Raw genomic sequence first — 12,076 nt, 5'->3', positions numbered from 1 at the left:
AAATAGCTCTCCCAACGCCCACCGCCACTTGTCGCCTCTCCCACAGGGCAATGCTGCGTGCGCACACACACACACACACACACACACACACACACACACACACACACACAAGTACACAGGGCGGGTTGCTGCCAAAATATTCTGAAACATTTAGCGATAATTGTGTTCTTGCTATAGTTGTAGTCATTGTTAATCTTACTAACCCCTCCCCCCCACCCCACCAAAGGGTCGATGGCTGCTAAAGGGGTCGCTGTGGCCGGGCGGGGACTCGCCGAGGGGCCCTGCGCACCTGGACGGCAACGACTCCACGTCTTCCGCGGCGCTGTCCTCGCCCGCCCTGGAGGAGGCGAGCGCCTGCGAGTCCCCGCCGGCCGCCGCGCAGCAGAGCGACGTGGTGTGCCGCCTGTACGGCTTCCTGCTGGTGACGCTGCACACGGTGGCGGTGTGGGTGGTGGTGGGGCTGCACTGCGACAAGTACTGTGCCATCGCCACGCCGCTGCGCTACAACCAGCTGGTCACGCGGCCCAGGGTGGCCATCTGCTCCGCCCTGGCCTGGATACTGGGCGTCGGCCTGGCCGTGCCGCCCCTCGCCACGCCCTACGGCTACACCTACACCCAGGGCGTGTGTCTGCCCGCCTGGTTCCTCCCCGAGGCCGCCGCCTACACGTGGACGCTGACGGCGTGCTGCATCGTGCTGCCGTTCATCATCATCCTCATCGTGAACACGCGCATCGTGCTCATCGCACGCCACCACCAGCACCGCATCTTCTCCGCCATCTTCGAGGTGATGATGTCGGCGCAGGCCACCGTCACGCACCAGAAGAACCCTTTCGACATCCCCAAAAAGAAGCGCAAGTCGGTGTGGACAGTATTAGAGCAGATTGCGGCCTTCGTGGCCTGCTACTGCCCCTTCTTCTGCACCGTGGCGTGGGAGTCGCTGCACGGCCGCTGCGCCAACCAGTACTGGGTGCTGCTGGGCACGGCGCCCTTGCTGGCCACGCCGCTCGTCAACTCCTTCATTTACGGCTTCAAGTGTAAGAACATCCGCAAGGCGTTCAGGAACTACCTCAGGAAGAAGCTCTACAAGACGGAGATGAAGCACGAGATCCAGGCGCGCATCCCCTCCGCCAGCAACTCGCGGCGCCCCTCCATCTCCTCCACGCTGGCCATGCCCATCCTGCACCGCTCCCTGCAGCGCCGCATGTCAGACTACCTGCTGCAGGACGCCGCCGCCGCGCCGCAGCCCAAGCTGGTGCGCCGCTCCTCAGACCTGTCCTGGCACCCGCTGGAGGACGGCACGCCCTCGCCCACCCGCCTGCGCCGCCCCATGGACACTGCCAAGCTGCAGTTCGCCGCCGCCGCCTCCTCCGAGGGCTCACGCTCCCCTGCCAGCATGTCCAACTTCCTGACGGTGCCCACCTTCGAGGCGGCGCGCTCCTACTGCCTGGGGCAGCAGCGCGTGCGTCTATCCCTGTCCTCGCTGGACTCCGAGACCAGCATCGCCCTACAAGACGAGGACTTCCCCGGCCAGGCCTCGCTGCTGCAGCCAGACCCGGAGCTCGGTATGCCCAAATCCCGCTCGCTGGAGCTGCCGCTGGCCAACCAAAGGGCGCCGCCTGCCAGCGAGAAGGTGGCGCCGGACTGCCAGACGCCGCTGCTGTTCAAGGCCTTCGAGAAGCCTGCCCGCAGCGCCAGCCTCAACTCCTCCTCGCCGCACGTCCTGCGCACGCTGGAGGCGATCCTGTCTGTGCGCATCTCCCAGTCACTGCTGCGGCGCGGCTCGGGCTGGGGCGGCTCCCAGGGCAGCCTGGAGCGGCTCTCCGCCTTCCTGCGGGAAAGCCGCCGCCCCGCTAGCAACTGCTCCCCCTCCTCTCTGCGCCGCCAGCAGGCCGTGGAGGACACAGACCTCAGCGTGCTTACCACCTTCATCACGCCGCTGGCCAACGGCAACGCCTGCGTGGCGCCCTGCGACCAGGAGTCCCGGGAGACGCCCCTGCTGGTGCCCTGAGGAGGCGCCCGCCGCCCTGCTAGTGTAGCGTGTGTAGCCTCACCTACCCTCACACTACTGACTGTGAAATATATGGATTATGGTGGTACTGACCAGCTGTTTGCTTCATCCTCGCTCACTCACTCTCTCTCTCTCAAACACACACACACACACACACACACACAGCCCCGGCAGGTGACGAGCAGGTGGCAGCAATGAAAGGAACCAAAAGAATAACCAGTATTTTTTTAGGCCAGTCCCCTCCCTCCATTGCTCCATCTCTACCTCCCTCGCTGGGAGCCTCCCTCCCAACACTGGACTGGCAAGCACGGGAACAGAATCTCATTACAGGAACACACGATACGACGCAACAGAGAGAGGCGCAGAACACTGATGCTGAATCACAACAACAAAAACAACAGGCAGTTTGATTGATTACAAAACCCGATTCAAAAGTCAATACTAAAGAAAACGGAAATGAGTTATCGGAGGAAGACGCTGAATCGAAGTGAAAAGAATCCTAATTAGTTTCAGATGACTTTTCCATTCACTTATTATGGACCTTGCGAGAACACGAGGCGCGGACGCTCACCTCACTCATCTTTCTTCCTTATTTTTCATTCCATAATTCATTTACTACTCATCAACATTAAGTAACAAATAAATAAATGTCTAACACTCATCATCGCCTCCTTGTTATAATAGAATAAGCTTAAAAACACACGTTAAATAAATAAATGGATAAATCGCTTGTCAAAACGCACATTCAGATCACCTTCATCTCTTCCCTTCATTTTTCATTCCATTATACATACCTTCCTCATAAGCATTAACAGACAAGTAAATCAATGTCTAACACTCACCCTCGCTTCCTTGGAGTGATGAATTAAGGTTTTAAAACGCAATATATTCACTAAAAGAAGATAAACATTCGGATTGTCTACCTCAGTCCCTCCATGCGTTTCTGTTGTGGTCGCTTAGTTGACGACACATGACAAGTGACCGCAAAATGTCAAATACCATTTTATTATAATTGTATATATTTTATTTCCCTTTCCTCCAGTGAAGATCAGAAAACTACTGTTGCTATTATTTTTATCTTACCTCTAGATATATATATATATATATATATATATATATATATATATATATATATATATATATATATATATATATATATATATATATATATATATATATATATATATATATATATATATATATATATTTCTTTTTTTTCTTTCTTTTTTTTCATGTTTTATCTCTTGTACTTAAATCTACATTTGTCTTTTAATCATTATGATTCCTGCTCAGTACCTCCATTGACTATTATTCTGTACACAAAAACCTCCATTCATTTTTTATAATCCCAGTTTCATATGAAGCCAAACCCAATACATATCTGAGAACCATCTAATCTTGAAATAAGGAGAGAATAACATACCATACCATCAAAATATATCCTTTAAGTCAACTTGCTCCAGTGTTGGCATTACAAAACACTATAAAATGTTAATATAATCAGGTCACTAACTATTGAACAGGGAAAATTAAATGATAACTTAGCAGATACAGGAATGGCTTGGCATAACTTGAAATTAACACAAGGAGTGTATAGATTTGTTTGCTAGTTTATGAGGTAACTGGAAAATGTACCTCTCTCTCTCTCTCTCTCTCTCTCTTACACAAAAAGAGCTAACTCCATATTCCACACCATTATATTCCACACCTAACTCCATCCACAGAGCTAATCCACAATCATCCATCCACTTTCTCTTTTCCCTCATCCACATTCACCTTCATCCACAATAAGGAAGACCTGTGGACTCTCCTTCACCCACACCCACACATCCACACCATCAGTTTTACCCACACAGCCCAAATAACCATCCACAACCATACATCCAATATTTCTGGTGTGGAGAGGTAAGTATGGAGTGAAGTGTGGGTGCTGGGAGAGGATGCTGCTTTAGGAAGACTTGTGAGGAGTACTGAGGAGTGCTGAGGCATGCTGGTAGGTGCTGGGGAGTGCAGGGAGATGCTGGGAGATGCTGAGGATGCTGGGAGGTGCTAGGAGGAGGTGCTGTAGGTCCACGTTTGGCTTGTCTCAGGCACTGTCACCTCCTGCACATAATAAAAGTAAGGTGGGAGAGAGAGATGGACAGGTGGAGGGCCATCCTGGGCTACAGGGGCCAGGGTCTGGTAGGTGGGTGGTGCAGTGGCTGCAGGGGAGGTCACCACATGTGCAGGAGGGGCATGGGTGGGGCCCCTGGGCAGCTGGGACACGACGGTGGGCACCATGCTTGTCGTGACGCACTGCAGGGCGACAGGAGGCCGCAGCTGCCTGAGGGCGGCACTTCCCCGCACCTTACCAGCCTCTCCCATTTCCTTCTCCTGCAGGGCCAAGGTGTCCGGCACCTCTGGCACACAGGGTGCCCCAGGGGTGATGGCCAGGGGCTCCACGGCACTGTCCTGCAGGATGAAGGTAGCTGTTGCTGACGGCACCTCCGCCAAGCCTCCACCAGCCAGGGCAGGGCCAGTAGGGGCCATGCACTGGTTGATAAGTGCCTGCAGGCCCTGGTACACCTCCTGCAATGCTGCAGTGTCCTGCGTGGTGTAGGTGAGGCCCCGCAGGGTTTCCAGCTGGCCCCGCACCATTTCTGCCAGCCCTGCGTCACCCCGGTCACCCCGTGCTTCCCCCCCACCACCTCCACCATCACTACCGCGCTCAGAGTCCTCTGTGCAGAAGGTCTGGACAGCCTCCTGCAAGGTGGAGGCCCCCAGGGGCTCCCCACACCCCGCCTCTACCTCGCCCTCTGCCTCACCATCCTCCCTGGGGCGCTTGGGGCGGCGGCGCTTCCTGTGGGGTGCCTCGAAGGGGGCCTGGTCAGGGGGGCGGCGCCGCGCAGTGATGCCCATCTGGCGGCAGCGAGTGTACACCAGGTTGGCCACGTCCTTGAGGCGTGGGTGGAAGGCACGGTCATCTGGATGGGGCAGCACCAGGTCACCAGCCGTCACCACCTCCACATGGCGCTCCAGCAGCTGCTGGATCACCTTGGGGGCCGTCACTCCCTCCCGCAGCAAGGACACCACCTTGCTGTCAATGGAGGGATGGATGCCCCGTGACCGCCCCTGCAGGGGGTGGTTGTGCAGGCGCCGCAGAGGCAGCGTGACATGGTACAGCTCCTCCCGCTGCGGGGAGGCACCATGGGAAAGCTCCCGCCGCAGGGCCTTCATGACAGCCTTGCGCTCCCCTGCCAGGGCACCAATGCCCACCGCGTAGCCCGGATACCTGCAGCAAGGAGGGCTGCATCAGGAGGAGGAGGAGGAGGATTTTTCAAGGGAGTTCCAAGGATTACACTTTTAAAAATTCAAGTTTAGACCAAGTTATGTCAGGTTAGGTCTGATAAATTTATGTTAGATTTGGTAAGCTTTGGTTAAGTTAGCCTAGATTAGATTATGTTTAGGTTAGATTAGGTTACATCAAATAAGTGTAGATACTTTGGTGAGGTTAGGCAAGGTTATATTAGGTTAGGTAAGGTTAGATAAGATTAAGTTAGGTCAGGTTAGATTAGGTAAGGTTAAATTAGTTAAGAATAATTAAGCTTAGTAAAGTTAGGTTAAGTTAGGTAAGGTAAGGCTAGGTTAGTTTAGATTAGGTAAGCTTAAAGGTTAGAGAAGGTTAAGTCAGGTTAAGTTAGGCTAGATTAGGTAAGGTTAAGTTAGGTAAGACTAGTTACGTAGATTAGTTGAAATTAGAATAGGTAAGGTCAGGTAAGGTTAGACAAGGTACATCAGGTTATATTAAATCAAGTTAGGCAAGGTTCAATGTGGTTAAGTATGGTGCAGTCAAGTTAAGTTAAGCTAGGTTAGGTAAGGTTAGTTCAGACTAGGTTAGGTCAGATTAGGTAAGGCTAAGTTAGGTCAAGTTAGCTTATGTTAGGTAAGGCTAATTTAGGCAAGGTTCAGAGAGGTGTCCCCTGCCCCATGGTGTGACTCACTTGACGATAACCTTGACAGTGATCCGCGCTGGGCAGGAGGTGAACCAGATGTCCTTGTACTTCTTCTTGGGCACCACCTCCTTGGCACCCCCCTGGCCTCCACTCCCCTGCAGGTCCTCCACATCTCCCGCGTCACCCCCACCACCTCCAACTTGCCTCTCCACCCCCTCCACTTGCCCTTTTTGCTGCTGGCTTTCTCCACTCTCTTTGTTCTTCCTCTGCAGTAAAGATAGATGAGTAAATAGATAAAAAGAGGAATAAGTCAATAAATGAATCAGTAAATAAATAACAATCTCAATAAAGAGAGATGAGTAAATAGATAAATAGAGGAATAAGTCAATAAACAAATCAGTAACAAAATAACATTCTACTAGTTCTTTCCTTGGGGTAAAAATAAATACTGCAAATATATAAATAAATAAACAGATAGATGAATAAACGTTACAATCATAATAGTTTTTTTTCCCATTATTTTCTCTGCAACAAAAAATAACAAATATAATAAAACTCCAATGCATGTTTTTTATTGTTTTCCTGGAATAAGAAAAATAAAATGAAAGAAAGACCAAAGGAGAAGGAGGAAAAGGAAGAGTAGAAGAGAAAGAAATTTGAAGAAAGGAAGGAATAAAAAAGAATGGAAAAAAAGAGAGCACACACACACACACACACACACACACACACACACACACACACACACACACACACACACACACACACACACACACAGTATTACCCCACCTTCAGTTTGTAGTTCATGGCAAAGGCACACTTGAGGTCATTGGAGGAGAGAATAGTGAAGGGCACCCCATCGAATCTGATGCGCTGGTGGTGCCACATGATCCGGCTGGCCTGACACTTGGCCCTGTGCCGCTGCTCCAGGCTGCTCGGGTGGCTGTGGGGTTAGGTTAGCTTAGGTTAGGTTAGGTTAGGTTAGGTGAGGTGAGGCGAGGTTACATTAGGTGACATCAGATTAGGTTATGTTACGTTAGGTAAGGTTAGGTTAGGTTAGGTTAGGTGAGGTGAGGCGAGGTTACATTAGGTGAGATCAGAGTAGGTTATGTTAGGTTAGGTTAGGCAAGGATGAAGTGGCATATGATTGATAATAATGGTTATTTTATTTGTTGTTTTTTTAACATAATGGAGATGGCTACATGGGGGGTTGACACCGGCCACAATGCTGCGCTAAATATGGAATGCCACGGGGTGACGCTGGCAATCCTTGTAACGTGAGTATTGACACAGCCAGCAATGATGTGCCATGCTGTGCAGTGACGAGTGACAGCATGCCCTTGTTGCCCACAATGACTCACAGGTTACTCAGGACATCCTATTATTATCATTATTTTCAATCTCTTTATTACTATTATACTATTAATATTATTACTGTTATTATTATTGCTACATTTCATGGTTTGTATTCCTGTTACTAATTCAGAAAGAAATGGATGGGAAATAAGATCAAAGAAAGAGAGAAAAGAGGAAAAGGAAAGGAAGACTGAGAAAGAAGTAATAGAAAACAAGAGAAAATAAAAAAAAATAATAATGAAGAAAAACTAAGAAAAGAAAAAATCACATGACCAATGACAGGCAGAATGCATGTGACAATTACACACACTGCCAGTGCAGCACTGCATCCAGTGTGAACGCCCTTATTAAAACACCACTACAGCAATTGGGAGGATTTCGTTTTGCATCATGCACATCCCATACCCAGTATAGCATTGCAGCCACTAGGAACCCACCTTAATGGGTGTTCTCTCTCTCTCTCTCTCTCTCTCTCTCTCTCTCTCTCTCTCTCTCTCTCTCTCTCTCTCTCTCTCTCTCTTACATCAAACACCCCTTTCAACAACCACACACACACTTCCATACACACAAACACTTAAAACACACCTCAAACATTTCATAAACACCCCACAATGCCACCACACTTCCTGAAACACCAAAAAACACAACACCACAGCCCATAACATCACTAAAAAATAAAATAGCAACAAGAGATAAGCAGAGATGAACTGACAGATATATAGAAAGATAGATAGACAGATAATGCAAAAAAGATGAAAAGAAGAAAAAGAAGAAAAGAAGTAGTGAATAATTAGGCAATTAGAGATAAAACAGAGATAAACAGATGTAGATAAACAGAAAGAAAGACAGATAGAAAGAGAGAGACACAACCAGACACACCTCTTGATATAGTCACACAAAACACTGTAGTGAATGAATAAGCAACTAGACATAAGCAGACATAAAGAGAGATAAACAAAAATGGATAAATGAATAGATAGAGAGACCCCTCCAGACACACCTCTTGATATAGTCACACAAAACACTGCGGGAATGAGCTTCAAGAGTCTGTTGCAGCACCTCACTGGATGATGCCACCCCCACCACCCACTGACCGTCCACCACCCGCACAGAGGAGAGGCGACGGGCCCACACTGGCAGCTCCTCACCTGCATCACCTGCCCATGACCTCTGCTGTGGGTGAGGGAGTGAATAAATGACTTTCTCCTACTCTTTCTCTGGGGTAAAGATAAATGAACATGTAAATAAATACATATACAATAAATAGGTAAATAAATATGTAAATAAGTAAATAAACAAATAAATAAATGGATAAATAGATAAAAAGAAAATAAAGAAAAATATTAATGATTGAAAGAAAAGAGGAAAAAGAAAGACAGAGAAAGAAATAATGGAAAAGAAAGGAAATAGTGAGGAAAAACAAATAGAAGAATAACAAGAAGAAAATGAATAAAGAAAAATAACGAAGAAGAAAAGTAAATCAAGATAATTTAGAAATGAAACAAGGAAAATAATCAAAAAACAAAACAAAGAAAAAGACTGAAAAAAAAAGACATTTCCCATCTCACCTCACTATCATCAGCCTTGACCTGTGACCTGTCGCGTGGCTGGGGGGCAGGGTGAGGTCGCCGCACCCTTCCTACTCCAGCACGGCCTCCCTCCACCTCCCCAATAGTCTTCCATCTTTGCCTGGCACGTTTGGCAGACTTCCTCCTCGGCCGGCCTGCCTCCACCTCACTCTCTTCCCCTGCGGATTCCTCAGATGCATTTGTGTCCTTTGCTCTCCGCTCCTCCTTCACCTCCACCTCCTTGAAGCTCCACCGTGGCTCAAACTCTGCCTTCCGCCCCCCATTTGTCTGCTCCGCCACCCTTAGATTGTTGCCACCATCCACGCCATTCTTTCCAGTGGGTGGCTTACTGTGGGTGCCATCCAGCGCCGCACCCAAGGCACCATTAGTGTGTGCCTGACTTCCCTGCCGAGCCACGTCTGGACCCACCTGGACCAGAATCGGTTGGTCCACTAAGTAAGGTGTAGGTGTGGCGGTGGTGTGTGGTGGTGGTGACGTCTCCTGCACCACCACGTTTCCCTGCAAGTCCACCACAACACAGCGTGGCAAATCTTCACTTCCTAACACCAGTGCCCCTTCTGTCTGCCCTGCCAGGACCTGTGGATGTGATGCAGGAACCCCCTCACTACTCTGCATGTGTCCCCTGTCATGTCCCTCACCACCTGATGCCCCTGACACCCTACCCCTTGCCCTCTCATCACTGGCAGGGGGACACAAAGAGGAAGGGGGGAGAGATGCACTGACATCAACAAACTCAATTGGCAAGGGAGGCATGGGAAGAGATGCGGGTGATGGGGTCTCCAGTCTCCTCCCAACCCCTGCTCTTACCCTGGTGCGAGGGGAGAGGTGCAGGGGAAGGGGTTCACAAAGGTTAACATTCCCCTTGTCATGTTGTGGAGGAATAGGGGTGGCTGTTTGCTCTGCCATGTCGCCCTGTCACTCCCCCATGCATGTGTGAGGCAGGGGGAAGCAGGGGGGAGGCAAGGTAGTAGGATAACACCTCACCAAGTCACTGTAAATTTTGGATAACTGTGTTCATTTATATTTGTTTCATCACAGACTAAATTGACTTAATCTTTCATCACTTTAGGGGCAATTTGAGCTGTTTTGGTGTGTATAGCAGTGTTTTTAGGACATGGTGTGTGTAGTAGTATTTTTGGGGCTGTTTGGTGTGTGTAGCAGTTTTTTTGGGGGGCTGTTTGGTGTGTGTAGCAGTGTTTTGAGAGCTGTATGGTGTGTGTAGAATGTTTTTGGGACTGTTCGGTGTGTGCAGCAGTGTTTTTTTTGGGGGGCTGTTTGGTGTGTATAGCAGTGTTTTCTTGGTGTGTGTTTGAGTGTGTTGCTTCAGTTGTTGGTGTAGAGTTCCCAGCCCAGCCAGCGGATGTACAGCAGCAGCAGCACCACAGGGAAGGTCAGTGGCACCACCAGCACATAGTAAGTCAAGCCAAACTCTGCAGGGGAAAAAATGCACATCTTAAAAAAATGAAACTACAGCATTAAGGTAGCAGCAGTCACAACTACATTATTTCAGGGGATCTTTGAGTTACAATGGAGTTTCATCCCTATGCCACATTGTAAACTGGTTTTTAGCATGTCTGAACCAGCCTAAGTAAGCACCTACAGGCTGTTCCTCACCTGTGCTAATGGTATAGGCTATAGTGCTGTAAAGTTATAAGCTAAGACATGAAAACATAGCTACTATACCTGTAAAATAACACATAGAAGGCATACAGAAAACACAGTAAGTCTGAACCAGCCTTAGTATGTACTGCAGTCTGTTCTTCACCTGCGCTAATGGTATAGTATTGTAAACTTATAATCTAGGACATAAAAACATAACTACATACAGGAAATAAAAAAATGGAATAAATCAGTAAAAAATAAATAAATAAATAAATAAATAAATAAATAAATAAATAAATAAGTAAAATAATAATAATAATCTGTAAAAGGAAATGTACAGGAACAAGACAAGCACTGCCAGAGTTGTGACCACCAAACAGCAAGAGTAAAGACCTTTGTACACTGAGACTCCCTGCATTATTATCATTACTTTCAAACAGCAGATGATAAGGTTGACATGGCCCCTTTAAACAGTTCATGGTAAGGTAGAAATGGAGTAAGACCAAACTAATCTGTTCTCCTTCCCTGTTCATCACAAAATTAAGAACACTTTCTCCCAGATTACAGTAAAAATTCAAACAAATGCCTGAAAACACATGATGTAAGTAAGAGGGATCAGTAATTCACATGAAAAATAATAAGGACAGGGTATTTAAATGTGCAGCAGTAAGAACACGGCATTTAAATAAGAACATTAATAAAAAACTAAGAAATTTATGTAAAAAGGTAATAAAAACAAGTCTCTTAAGTGTACATTAAGTAATATTAAGTAACACTCACCTTCCATTGCAAATTATAGTGGTATTATGATAACCTGTCTTCTCTTCAGTTTTGTCTGTTTTCTTTCTTTTTTTTTTTTCTTTCTATTCTGGCTTCTTTTTCAATTTTCGTTTTTTTTTTTTTTTCTATTTGTCTATTTTCCCACCTCGCACTGCCCTTCCTCAGTTTAAGTCGATTTTCCCATCTCAGTTTTTCCTCTTTCCTCGGTTGTCAATTTTTCCGTCCTGAGAGTTTAAAGAACCCCTGTTCCTCTGTTCCCTCAATATCTATCAATTTTCTTTCCTTGGCTACCGTCAATTTCCCCGTCCGTAGAGTATGGCTCCTCTGTCTCCGTTAATCTCCCCTGTCCCTGCTTGCCCTCCTGGCTTTCTTCCTCTGTGATGTCTTCTCCTGCCTCTCCAGCACTGTTCTGTCCATTAATTGATGCTGTGGTGAACCGTGGCAGGCAGGAGTGGGCCGCTGCGGCACATTCAACAATCACCACCTCAGCCCCAGTCTCACTTTGTTTACATCGCGGCCGCTTCTCTCGGTACCTAAAGATTATTACCCTGTTATCTCTCATTTCTACACAGTTTTTTTCACTGAAGTACGGTATATGTTATTTTTTGTTTCTGTATTTTTATAGTCTCTTTTTATATTATTTCAAACTTGTCCCTTCTCGAGATCGTAAAATACCTCACTTCATTATCTTCAAGCATCAAAAAATCTAATAACTACATCCTTCTTTGCTTTGGAATGATAAATATACTTTCAAGTCCTGTATATATGTACTTTCCATTATAATTAATTTAATATTAATTCAACTCAATGCG

General features: G+C 47.4%; 2 protein-coding genes across 4 annotated transcripts in view; one reads left to right on the top strand and one right to left on the bottom strand.

Annotated features, from left to right (window-relative positions):
* Positions 1-2,616, top strand: part of LOC135091942 (uncharacterized) — a 43,054-nt gene extending 40,438 nt beyond the window's left edge. Inside the window, exon 4 of the mRNA XM_063989998.1 lies at positions 227-2,616. Coding sequence (XP_063846068.1) covers positions 227-2,008 — 1,782 coding nt within the window. The 3' untranslated portion in view covers positions 2,009-2,616. The remainder of the gene's footprint in view (positions 1-226) is intronic.
* An 819-nt stretch (positions 2,617-3,435) lies between these two features.
* On the bottom strand, positions 3,436-11,816 carry LOC135091939 (uncharacterized). Of its 3 annotated transcripts, none has more exons than XM_063989992.1 (6): positions 11,265-11,816; positions 8,862-10,312; positions 8,294-8,463; positions 6,727-6,880; positions 5,989-6,206; positions 3,436-5,294 (listed from the first exon to the last, which is right to left on the bottom strand). In XM_063989992.1, exons 2-6 carry the CDS (start codon positions 9,786-9,788, stop codon positions 4,058-4,060), a joined length of 2,706 nt encoding a protein of 901 aa, XP_063846062.1. In that variant the 5' UTR covers positions 9,789-10,312; positions 11,265-11,816; the 3' UTR covers positions 3,436-4,057. The 3 variants fall into 3 exon arrangements, with proteins under 3 accessions (XP_063846062.1, XP_063846061.1, XP_063846063.1); XM_063989991.1 differs by having other exon boundaries at positions 8,294-8,466; positions 11,265-11,814; XM_063989993.1 differs by having other exon boundaries at positions 3,436-5,279; positions 8,294-8,466; positions 11,265-11,811.
* Between the last annotated feature and the right edge of the window lie 260 nt (positions 11,817-12,076).

This window comes from Scylla paramamosain, chromosome 39 (genome assembly GCF_035594125.1).
Source record: "Scylla paramamosain isolate STU-SP2022 chromosome 39, ASM3559412v1, whole genome shotgun sequence".
NCBI lineage: Eukaryota > Metazoa > Arthropoda > Malacostraca > Decapoda > Portunidae > Scylla > Scylla paramamosain.
This window is presented reverse-complemented; position numbering and strand designations above follow the sequence as displayed.

Coding starts and splice junctions, on each gene's coding strand:
- LOC135091939 (XM_063989991.1), bottom strand. CDS start 9,788: ATGGCAGAGCAAACAGCCACCCCTATTCCTCCACAACATGACAAGGGG. Junction 6,881..8,293: donor TTGTGTGACTATATCAAGAG/GTGTGTCTGGAG, acceptor CTAACCCCACAG/CCACCCGAGCAGCCTGGAGC. Junction 6,207..6,726: donor CCATGAACTACAAACTGAAG/GTGGGGTAATAC, acceptor TCTTTACTGCAG/AGGAAGAACAAAGAGAGTGG.